Source organism: Hemiscyllium ocellatum, chromosome 34 (assembly GCF_020745735.1).
Source record: "Hemiscyllium ocellatum isolate sHemOce1 chromosome 34, sHemOce1.pat.X.cur, whole genome shotgun sequence".
In the NCBI taxonomy this organism is placed as follows: domain Eukaryota; kingdom Metazoa; phylum Chordata; class Chondrichthyes; order Orectolobiformes; family Hemiscylliidae; genus Hemiscyllium; species Hemiscyllium ocellatum.
The window spans coordinates 32,637,152-32,649,487 of NC_083434.1; the positions used below are offsets into that span (position 1 = coordinate 32,637,152).

Sequence of the window (12,336 nt, forward strand, 5' to 3'; positions counted from 1 at the left end):
ACTGCATAATCTTATCCTTAATAATGGACCCTGAAATCATCCCAAAAACTAAAGTCAGGCTAACAGGCCTATAGTTTCCCAGCTTCTGCCTTCTTCCCTTCTTAAACATTAGCCATTTTCCAGTCTTCTGGAACCCATCCTGACTTCAGTGATTCTTGAAAGATCACCACTTAATACCTCCACAATCTGCTCAGCTAGCTCCTTCAGAACCCTGAGGTATAGTCTATCTGGTCCAGGTGATTTATCCATCTTCAGAACTTTCAGCTTCCCCAGCACCTTCTCCTTAGTGATGGCTACCACATTCACCTCTGCCCTCTGATTGTTTTGAAGTTCTGGTATGTTACTGGTGCCTTCCACCATGAAGACTGATGTTAAGTATCTATTCAGTTCCTCTGCCACTTCTTTGCTCCCCAGTACTATGCCTCCAGCCTTACTTTCACACAGTCCAATAAGAACTCTTGCTCTTCTCTTATCTCTCTCTTTTAATTTATGTAACTAATTAAACCTCTTGCTCATTTCTTTTATAGCACTAGCTAGCTTGCCTTCAAATTTCATCTTCTCTCTCACTTATTGCTTTTTTAATTGTCCTCTGCTGGTTTGTAAAGGCTTCCCGATCCTCTGACATCCTACTAAGCTTCACCACATTCTTTTTTATGCTTTCCTTGACTTTACTTGTCAGCTTATGGTTGCCTCATCCTCCCCTCACTGAGGAATGCTCTGGATCTGACCATAGCTGTAGGATCAGGTAAGGAAGAGATGTTGAGCTGGGTCAAGGTGAAGGGTTGCAGATCTGATTGAATGAAGTGATGTTGCAGGGCATCCAATCCCTGATCCCAGAGATAGCTACATTTCCAATGGGCATAGTCCTCAATCCTAAAGTGAGAGGGAAGGGAATGAAACGGATGGTGTTTGATTTCAGGCATGATATTTGGTAATCCAGGCAAAAGCACTCCTGGTCCCCCAAGCCCACTCACAGGATTACTGGGGCACATCACCAGCTTACCTCTCATCAGGTTAGGGGCAGCATGGTGACTCAGTGGCTAGCACTGCTACCTCACTGCGTTAGGGACCACGGCTCGATTCCAGCCTCAGGTAACTGTCTGCTAAATTGCTAACAGTGTGCAGGGATATGCAGAGTAGGTGGGTTGGTCATGGGAAATGCAGGGTTACAGAGATAGGGTAGGATGGCGAGACTGTGTGGAATGCCTTTTGGAAGGCCGTTGTGGACTCGGTAGCCTGTTTCCACACAGTAGGGATTGTATGATTCATCCTTTCCCCAAAATGCTCCATGTCTCCCTTCAGTTGCCAGATTTCCCAAGGCCTGGGAAACAGGGCCACTCAACAGTAAAACTGATTTAATACGAGGTTCCCAGCGTTATCGTAACATGTAAATATCTAACCTGCCTCCTGAGAGTGGATGGATTATCTTGAACATTCCTATGAAAGGTGGAATGGCTGTGTTGAAGGCAGGTTGAGGTTGAGTTTGAACCTTTCCTTGTTGCTACCCATCACTCAACCCCAACTCACCCATTTTTACGGGTTAAAACTAAAGCCCACAATGTTACTATGTGGAAATAATTTCCCATAATGCTCGCTTCTATTCACAGATTAGCCATTCATTAATATTCCTTCAAATTCTCTGCTCCCAAATTGCACCCAAACATTTACAACACTGATATAATTCCAATCTTCACCTCATCGTTAGGCCTTGTTTCTCACCATGTTTATTCTGCTCCTCCTCTTCGACCCTCTGCTGAACAGTAATAAAACCCAGCCCTACCTTTTTGTTGTCAGGGGGGATGAAAATGATGCAGTCATACAGCACTTTTCTAGATTTCAGAAGGTCTCAAGCAATCTAAAGGCAAGGTGCTTTTGAAGTGTAGGTGCTGTGGAAACATCACAGCCAGGTTGTACACAAGGTTCCATGAACACCTTGAGATAAATTTGAGGGTCAAGTTCCAACATGTCAATTGCCTGTGTCAAATCTAAACTGGGCTGGACTCAGGTCAGTCTGTTTTGGTACAGAGATGAAAAGGATTTTGAGAAGCCTTTTGTTTATATGTAAACAGATGAGACTTCAGGCCAAACTGGTCATGTTTTAGATGTGACCTGTATAACGAGAGGGGAGTGGTCAGCTCTCTAGCTGAGCTGAGCAGTTTTAGTTCAATCTTGAGCTGGGAAGTTCAAAAGGGAATTGTAAGGAAACTCTCTCTATCTGCCTTCAACTTCAACCTGTATGCATGTGTTCCATTTATACTGTTTTTTAAAGGGAATTTGCTGATTGGGACTGTTGTGTGCATTCAGAACAGCATGATTAAGTCTAGCTGGATAGGTTGAATTCTGTAGGGGTCCTTTATTCTGTTCTTTGGGTTTCATTGTGTAATTTTGTGAATACATTTTTAGTCTGTCAACTAGCTATCTTACTCCAGGAAATTTTCACTGTACACCTACTGAAACAAATTGCAAAGTTAGGTCTAGGGCTGCCTGCTTAAGAATGTTTTGAGTGGTCTTGGTAGGCTAAAGTTAGGAAACACCCCTTCTACAAGCATGCACAAGGTGGGAACAGGGTTGAGTAGATGTTGAGGTTCAAGGTTTGAGCGAATATTTGTAGCTCGGGTGCTCGTTGTTGTGGTTCTGTTCGCCGAGCTGGAAGTTTTTGTTGCAAACATTTCGTCCCCTGGCTAGGCGACATCACCAGTGCTCTGGAGCCTCCTGCGAAGCGTTTCTTTGATGTTTCTTCCGGTATTTATAGTGGTCTGTCCTTGCCGCTTCCGGGTGTCAGTTTCAGCTGTCCGCTGTAGTGGTTGGTATATTGGGTCCAGGTCAATGTGTTTGTTGATGGAGTTTGTGGATGAATGCCATGCCTCTAGGAATTCCCTGGCTGTTCTCTGTCTGGCTTGCCCTATGATAGTAGTGTTTTCCCAGTCGAATTCATGTTGCTTGTTGTCTGCGTGTGTGGCTACTAGGGATAGCTGGTCGTGTCGTTTCGTGGCTAGTTGATGTTCATGTATGCAGATTGTTAGCTGTCTTCCTGTTTGTCCTATATAGTGTTTTGTGCAGTCCTTGCATGGTATTTTGTAAACTACATTAGTTTTGCTCATGTTGGGTATCGGGTCCTTTGTTCTAGTGAGTTGTTGTCTGAGTGTGGCTGTTGGTTTGTGTGCCGTTATGAGTCCTAAGGGTCGCAGTAGTCTGGCTGTCAGTTCTGAAACGCTCCTGATGTATGATAGTGTGGCTAGCCCTTTTGGTTGTGGCATGTCCTCGTTCCGTGGTCTGTCTCTTAGGCATCTGTTGATAAAGTTGCGCGGGTATCCGTTTTTGGCGAATATCTTGTATAGGTGTTCCTCTTCCTCTTTTTGCAGTTCTGGTGTACTGCAGTGTGTTGTGGCTCTTTTGAAAAGTGTCCTGATGCAGCTTCGTTTGTGTGTGTTGGGGTGGTTACTTTAATAGTTTAGGACTTGGTCTGTGTGTGTTGTTTTCCTGTGTACCCTTGTGGTTCGGTGTTCTCTGTACTATCATGTCTAGGAATGGGAGTTGGCTATCCTTTTCTTCTTCTCTCGTGAATCGGATTCCTGTGAGTGTGGCGTTGATGATCCGGTGTGTTTTTTCTATTTCCGTGTTTTTGATGATTACGAACGTGTCATCGACATATCTGACCCAGAGTTTGGGTTGAATTTGTGGTAGGGCTGTTTGTTCTAACCTTTGCATAACACGGAAATAGAAAAAACACACCGGATCATCAACGCCACACTCACAGGAATCCGATTCATGAGAGAAGAAGAAAAGGATAGCCAACTCCCATTCCTAGACGTGATAGTACAGAGAACACCGAACCACAAGGGTACACAGGAAAACAACACACACAGGCCAAGTCCTAAACTATGAAAGTAACCACCCCAACACACACAAACGAAGCTGCATCAGGACACTATTCAAAAGAGCCACAACACACTGCAGTACACCAGAACTGCAAAAAGAGGAAGAGGAACACCTATACAAGGTATTCGCCAAAAACGGATACCCGCGCAACTTTATCAACAGATGCCTAAGAGACAGACCACGGAACGAGGACATGCCACAACCAAAAGGACTAGCCACACTACCATACATCAGGAGCGTTTCAGAACTGACAGCCAGACTACTGCGACCCTTAGGACTCATAACGGCACACAAACCAACAGCCACACTCAGACAACAACTCACTAGAACAAAGGACCCGATACCCAACATGAGCAAAACTAATGTAGTTTACAAAATACCATGCAAGGACTGCACAAAACACTATATAGGACAAACAGGAAGACAGCTAACAATCTGCATACATGAACATCAACTAGCCACGAAACGACACGACCAGCTATCCCTAGTAGCCACACACGCAGACAACAAGCAACATGAATTCGACTGGGAAAACACTACTATCATAGGCAAGCCAGACAGAGAACAGCCAGGGAATTCCTAGAGGCATGGCATTCATCCACAAACTCCATCAACAAACACATTGACCTGGACCCAATATACCAACCACTACAGCGGACAGCTGAAACTGACACCCGGAAGCGACAAGGACAGACCACTATAAATACCGGAAGAAACATCAAAGAAGCGCTTCGCAGGAGGCTCCAGAGCACTGGTGATGTCGCCTAGCCAGGGGACGAAACGTTTGCAACAAAAACTTCCAGCTCGGCGAACAGAACCACAACAGATGTTGAGGTTAAATGGTCTGTCTCTGATATAACAGCCCTGTTCTACACAAAAGTGTTAAGCTCTTATCTCTCACAGTCATCCCATTTATCATGGCCCTCTATACAGCCATGTCCCTCCATGTTCACTCACTCCATATGCCAGGAGCTCTTCAGCTCCATAATATCCTTGGGAAATCTTTAGAATGGTTTCACAACAGTCAAAATAAATAATTCAAACATAAGCCATGCAAAAATCTCTTCAAAGGCTTTGTTCCTATCATGGCTCATAAAACTGTCATACAAACATAACTATTTAAACACCCTTTCAAAAAGAAAATTGCCTACACCTCATTTGAAATACTGCCTCAATAGTGCATTGAATAGTCAGACTTGGTGCAATGCTATAGAGTGGAATTTGAACCCATGACCTCCTTCTTTAGAGGTAGGTAGCTTCCGCTGAGAGAAGGCTGGCACCTCATCATCTGCTTTGCTCACTGACATGAACAAGTTACATGTTAAGGACAAGGCAAACTCTAACCTCTCTCTCCCCAATGCTTTTCCTCCCATTCCCTACTTTCTCTATCTCATAGATTGCTACAATGACTCTCTAAATGTTGTTTTGAACACACATATTTTAGAAAGGATGGCATTACGATAGTATCTTGCTATGTGGGTCAGGACTGCTACTAATAATAGCTTAATGTTCCTTTTACTGAGGGAAAATAGGCAGGGTAAAAGTCCTAGAGATACAATGCATACGATGTTGCAACCTAATGGTTATGTTATGATAATTTATATTGCTTGACCTTCTGGTTTATGACATTGACTGAACCTTTGACTTAGTTACAGTCTAATTTCAAGGCCCTAGCTATTCTGTTTTAAACAGACAAGAAAGACTAGCATTTAACATGCACTTTCCATGACTCCTGGACAGCCAATGTGTTTTTCAGCTGATGCGACACTAAGTGACTTATGGTTACTATTATAATGCATGAGACACAGCAGCCATGGTGTGCACAACAAGCTCCCAAACCCAAAAAAGGGATAAAGACCAGATAATCTGATTTGTGGAGATGATTAAGAGATAAATATTAACAAGATAAATTTTGTACAAACTGTTCAAATATGTTCATCAGTTTGTTTGATATCATCATCAGAGAATCACACAATGGTACAACACAAAGGGAGGTTAATTGATTCTGAATTTACGTTTGTGAAGTGTTCAGGGTGAGGGTGGCTTTTGCTTGGGAGCACATTTTTAATATATTTTCTTGTATTCTAGCCCACTGATTTCACTCAAAGCTGAAGCTCTGCATTGATGGTTCACAGCCATCGCACATCACCTGCGCTTCTAACCTAACAAAGACACACGAGTTGTTTACCAGTCTGAGTTGGAACTGGGATGAAATTCTTCTGTTTCACGTGAATTCCTTGCAACCAGCAAGATGTGTGCAAAGTTCCATCCTATGAGTCAGATTAAATGTTTGGTGAAGTAGTAGAGAAGACTAATGAGGGCAGAGCAGTTGCTGTTGTGTACATGGACTTCCAACAGATGTTTCATTAAATTATAGACTTTGTGTATAATAGACTCATTAGCAAAATAGAAACCCGTGGGGTTAAAAGGGGGGATTGCTGCATGAATATGAATTTGGCAAAGGAACATAAAGTAGCAAGTCATTGCGAAAGTTGCTTTATAGACCAGAGGTTGTGTGTTTCTCTGCGTTTGGAGCTGGGATAATTTTTCTACCTATTACTGATCTGAACTCTAGGGTATAACTTCAAACTTTTCATGATGTACTAAACTCATTAACAATGAGAATGCTAGTAACAGATTTCAGGTGGATGTAGAAACACCGGTGAAATGGGGAGACACAAGGCAGATTAAATTTAGTTTTGGGAGTGTGGTGCTGGAAAAGCACAACAGGTCAGGCAGCATCCGAGAAGCAGGAAAACAACGTTTCAGACTCTTCATCAGGAATTAGTGCAGAGAAACATGATTCATTTTGGTAACAAGATTAAAGAGAGGTCATGCGAAAAAAATGGCCCAATCTTAAAGGGGTGCAAAAAGAGAGAAATGTGGGACTGCATGTGCATAAGTCTTAGAAGGTGCCAAGATAAGGATGAAAAGTCTGTAAGAGAAGAAAGGTGAATGGAGTCTTGGCTTTATAAATAGAGGCATGAAGTAAAAAACTAAGTACGATAGGCTAAATATTGATAAAACACCGTGTAGTGATTGGTACAAGGCAGCCAGGTGGCCCTCACAGAGTATGAGTTCCCTGACTGGGGCTACTAATCTGGTCAAGCATATGGACATACATGGAATAGTGTAGGTTAGATGGACTTCAGATTGGTATGACAGGTCAGCGCAACATCGAGGGCCGAAGTGCCTATACTGCGCTGTAATGTTCTATGGTCCAATCAGGGAGTCCTGACTAACAGCTATAAACAGGAGTGTCAGACAATCCTGCACATCCTGAAGGCTGGTTTGGAGGAAGCTGGATCAGTGTCAAATGCTTTGCAGGTGTAAATAAAGGGTGACTTGGTGATAGGATACTGGCTTCTGTGGAATGTTTTCACACTGGGTAGGCCCCTGCTTGAATACTTTTGACAGCAAACTTTAGAAAGCATGGCAAAGGTTTAGAGAGGCTGCAGAGGAAATTTATTAAAGTGGTTCCAGGGAGCAAAGACCTCAATTACACAGAGAAAGCAGAGAAACAGGGACTGTTCTCCTTAGGGAAGAGAATGCTAATGGGAGATTCATCATAGGCATTCATAGTCTGAAAGGATTTTGATAGGTGATAGGAGAAATTGTTTTCAATACCAGAAGATAGGTAATCAGGTTTAAGATAATTGGCAACAGAACCAGAGATGACATGAGAAAAACTATTATTATAAAATAAGTTATTACAAGTTTGAATGCACTGCCTGAAAATACATTGGAAGCTATATTAGCTATCAAAAAGGAATTAGATAAACACTTGAAGTGGAGACATTAGGGAAACAGCAGAAGATTTGGGCTCAGAGACAAAAATTGCTGGAAAAGCTCAGCAGGTGTGGTGGAGAGAAATCAGAGTGAACATTTTGGGTCGAGTGATCCTCCCTCAGAAGTTGAAACGTTAACTCTGATTTCTCTCCACAGATGCTGCCAGACCTGCTGAGCTTTTCCAGCAATTTCTGTTTTGGTCTCTGATTTGCTGCATCCACAGTTCTATTTGTTTCTATAAAGGACTTGGGACAGATTGGATTATTCTACCTCCTCCTGTGTTGTGCCAATTTGTGACGTGAACAGACAAGCATTAATCCTATCTAACTTCTGATTCCAGGGTTTCAGATTTTATAAAACAAACTTAACATCGGCAAAATGTTGCTAAGGAAAAATGAATACAATTACCTGATCAAGAAAGTCTTTCAGGACACAACTTTTCAGAGGAAGTGCCAAGATTCTGTCATGATGGGTAACGTTTAGATCATTCATCCAACTAAAGTAATTATCTCGTGTAACATTTCCATCCTGAATTTCAAATTCATTTGAAATAAGCAGTATATTGCTGTGGACAGAAATCAATGTCAGGACACAAACATTCATTGATTTAGCAGCTGGAAGTCTAGCAAGACCCTTGTCCCCACCTTCCATCCCCCACCAACCCACTTAGTACAAATAATCGATGAAATAAAAAAGCAGGTAAACACATCCATCATTGTCTTGTTGATGAATGATATCTTTCTCTTTAGAAAAAGAACTGCTATCAAGATGCCTGATGTGGCCAAGATTTTGGAGATGAGGAATTTATGGATTTTTCATTGCAGAGATTGTAGCATCCATTTGACTATCCGGTTGCCTGTTTGCTCCCTCAATCTGGTTTGTCCTTCAGCCTTCTCCACTCCATTGCCTCCAGGCTCAGAAAATATTTACAAAGATGTTGCCAGGGTTGGAGGATTTGAGCTATAGGGAGAGGTTGAGTAAGCTGGGGCTATTTTCCCTGGAGCATCGGAGACTGAGGGGTGACCCTATAGAGGTTTATAAAATCATGAGGAGTGTGGATAGAGTAAATAGACAACGGGGTGGAAGAGCCCAGAACTAAAGTGCAGAACTAAGGTGAGAAGAGATAGATATAAAAGGGACCTAAGGGGCAACTTTTTCACACAGAGAGTGGTGTGTGTATGGAATGAGCTGCCAGTGGAAGTGGTGGAGGCTGGTACAATGACAACATTGAAAAGGCATCTGGAGGGGTATATGAATAGGAAGGGTTTAGAGGGATGTAGGCCAAGTGCTGGCAAATGGGACTAGATTAGGTTGGGATATCTGATTGGCACGGATGAGTTAGACTGAAAGGTCTGTTTTCATGCTATACATTGCTATGACTCTATGACTATATCATTTCACTGTACCTCCATCAGCCATTCTAAGCTCATACCTTGTGGAGATGTGATTCATCCCTCAGCCCACCTCCCAGTCCATCTGGTCAGACAAAACATGTTACTCAGCTCACTGAGTTCTGTCTCAAAGAGCCCATAATTTGGACACTGTCGAGTAAGTTTGCCAAGACTGGTGTTAATCACCTTCCCTGAAAAATCTTTCCTGAATCCTTCAATCTTCTCCAACCTACCCTGCCTTTCAAAAATCCTACGTTGCTGTCACTTGACTCAATGCAAATCCCTTTCATTTATTTCTTTCTGAGTTCTGTAAGTTTGCTTTTCAGCATGCTCTCATCATCTGTCAAGGACACTTATAGCGACTGGATTTCAGCACTGTATCTTTTTCAATTTTCCTTGGCTGCCTTGAACCTAACATTGTCACTCCTTTGCAGTGGATAAACTTCCAGCCTTTTCAATCCAAATCTATAATGGTCATAAAATGCTAAGTAATATTATAGTGTCCTGCCTTAGTACCCTATCATCAGCCATATTCCAAAACTGCATCCATGACACCATTTTGTCCATTGATCTTCCACTGAAGTTATAGTGAGCGATCTGAAAAAAGCTGCACAGAAATTCAACTGTTCGTAGTTTAAGAACCCAGCAGGACACTAATTTAGGATCCTAAAGGCTACTATAGGTGTTAAGTCTGGAAATCCTGCTGTGACATCAAGTGTTCTTCAGGGTTAAGGGTAGAAAAAAAAGTACTAGAGTCATAGAATCATCCAGATGCACAGCATGGAAACAGATCTTTCAGTCAACTGGTCCATGACAACCAGATATCCTAACCTAATCTAGTCCCATTTGCAAGTTTTTGGCCCATGTCCCTCTCTAAGTCCTTCCTATTCATATACCCATTCAAATGCCTTTTAAATGTTGCCAGCCTCCACCACTTCCTCTGGCAGCTCATTCCATATACGCACCATCCTCTGCGTGAAAAAGTTGCCCCTTAGGTCCTTTTTAAATTTTTCTGCTCTCACCCTAAACCTATGCCCTCTAGTTCTGGAAATCACAGGAAAAAGACCTTGTCTGTTTATCTTATCCATGCCCCCCCATGATTTTATAAACTTCTATAATGTCACCCTTCAGCCTCCGACGTGCCAGGGAAACAGCCCCAGCCACCCTCCATAGCACAAAGCCTCAAACCTTGGCAACATCCTTGTAAATCTTTCCTGAACCATTTCATGTTTCGCAACATCCTTAATTAGGAACACAGAAAATTTACGGCACAGAAAGATGCCATTTGGCCCATTGTGCCTATACTTTCAGAGCTTCCAGTCCCAGAGTCCAATCCAATCCCACTTTCCAGTGTCAGCCCATTGCTGTGTACTCTGTAGCATTTTAGGCACATACCCATTAGCATGAAAGTGAAATATAATAATTTTATATTATGTCTGATATATAAGGTTCTGAGGTATTACATTTTTGATTAAACTGGCTTGCTTAATGTGAAAGTACACATTAACATGAAAGTATGTTGTGGAGTTTTACTTACGAATCTAAGCAATCCCAATAAGCAGTGGTTGCCTTAAACCCAAGAACGCAGAAGATGGGGACTGAAGCAAAAATCGATGTAATGCTGTTGACAACAGCTACTGTTACCGCATCCACCTCACAGTCATTTCTGAAAAGCAGAAGAGATTCTTTTTTGAAACTATCCATCTAATCTTTTGTAACCTGTTTTCTGTCCTGTTTTACCTCGTTTATTCATTCACCAAAACAACTACCTGACAGAAAGCATTCAAAGACATTCCTATTCAATTGACTGCCTGGTCTATATCATGAAATTGCTTCCTAACCAGGAAAGATAAAGCAGTCAATATTGTATTTAATGCATTGTGGTCAATAGGCATCACTGGTGACACCACCATTTGTTGTCCTTCCTAGATTGCCTGTAAGAAGTGTTTGGTGAGCTGCCTTCTTGAACATCTCGAGTCAATGTGGTGCAGGAACACTCACAGTGCTGTCAAAAAGAGAGTTCCAGGGATTTCACCAAGGGAAATTGAAGGAACAATGATGTGATGCGAGGTCAAGGTGGTTCATGACTTGGAAGGACCCTTAAGATGACGGAGTGCCCAATTGCTTGCTGTCCTCATCCTTTTAAACAATAGAAGTCACAAGGTTAAGAGGTGCAGAGGAAGAAGTCTTGGCAAGTCACTGCAGTGCATCTTGTAGATGGTGTACACTGCAGCCACAATGTGCTGATGGTGGGCATAATGTGGACAATGGATGTGTGATAGATTACAGCCTTCTGCAGTCAATATTGAGTTCAATAACTTTAGGGCTTCTGCACTTCTTAACCTTGTGACTTCTATTGTTTAAAAGGATGAGGACAGCAAGCAGTTGGGCACTCTGTCATCTCAAGGGTCCTTCCAAGTCATGAACCACCTTGACCTCGCACCACATCATTGTTCCTTCAATTTCCCTTGGTGAAATCCCTGGAACTCTCTTTTTGACAGCACTGTGAGTGTTCCTGCACCACATTCTTACCTCGACCTCCACACACCAGGCTTTGTTATCACATCGTCTGCTATTAAACGCACCCATTGATAGCCACTAACAGTGTCCATTAACAGCTATTCACCCTCCTAGCCAGATCGCTGACCATTCCTTTGTTTGTCAACTGCTCTTCTCTCTCTTTGGGCTCTATCCCCACCTATCATTTACTCTTTACCCCAATCCCATCCCTATCCTCTGCAAATAAACCGTCATTGTCCGAGCTACTATCAGTTCTGAGGAAGGATCACCTGACCCAAAACATTAACTCTGATTTCTTTCCACAGCTGCTACCAGACTTGCTGAGCTTTGCAAGCAATTTCGACTTTTGATTCCACGTTCCTGAATTGTGCCTCACAAATGCTAGAGAGAATAATTCAAACTATTAAGTAGTTTAGTCACTATTATGTTTATTCATCTCATCAGTTCAGTTGTCAAAGTCCATTTAATGGGATCTAGAGTTCTAGACTTGGTCCAGAGTATGAGTTGTCATAGTGATAGGTGCAAATCACAGTAATTGTTCAGTTCGGTTTCCATTTAAGATTATGATATACTCCTTATTGCCATTCGGAATGAATGTCCTGTTAAAATAATAACAGACGAAAAGTTGCTTTCTATTATGATCCGCTGATATCATTCATTGTATATTCTGTTTGAGAGATTTCTAGTATGTCAGGAAATGAAGGGAGTGGACAGCGAAGTAGAGTTGAGGGCAAAGATTGACCATAATCAAGTTGAA

At 42.3% G+C, this 12,336-nt stretch overlaps 1 protein-coding gene across 1 annotated transcript in view; it reads right to left on the reverse strand.

Annotated features, from left to right (window-relative positions):
* The window catches only part of LOC132832162 (sodium-dependent neutral amino acid transporter B(0)AT3-like), a 56,442-nt gene that overhangs the window by 14,191 nt on the left and 29,915 nt on the right, over positions 1–12,336 (reverse strand). The window contains exons 7-8 of the mRNA XM_060849910.1: positions 10,597–10,725; positions 8,077–8,233 (exon numbers count right to left, since the gene is read on the reverse strand). Coding sequence (XP_060705893.1) covers positions 8,077–8,233; positions 10,597–10,725 — 286 coding nt within the window. The remainder of the gene's footprint in view (positions 1–8,076; positions 8,234–10,596; positions 10,726–12,336) is intronic.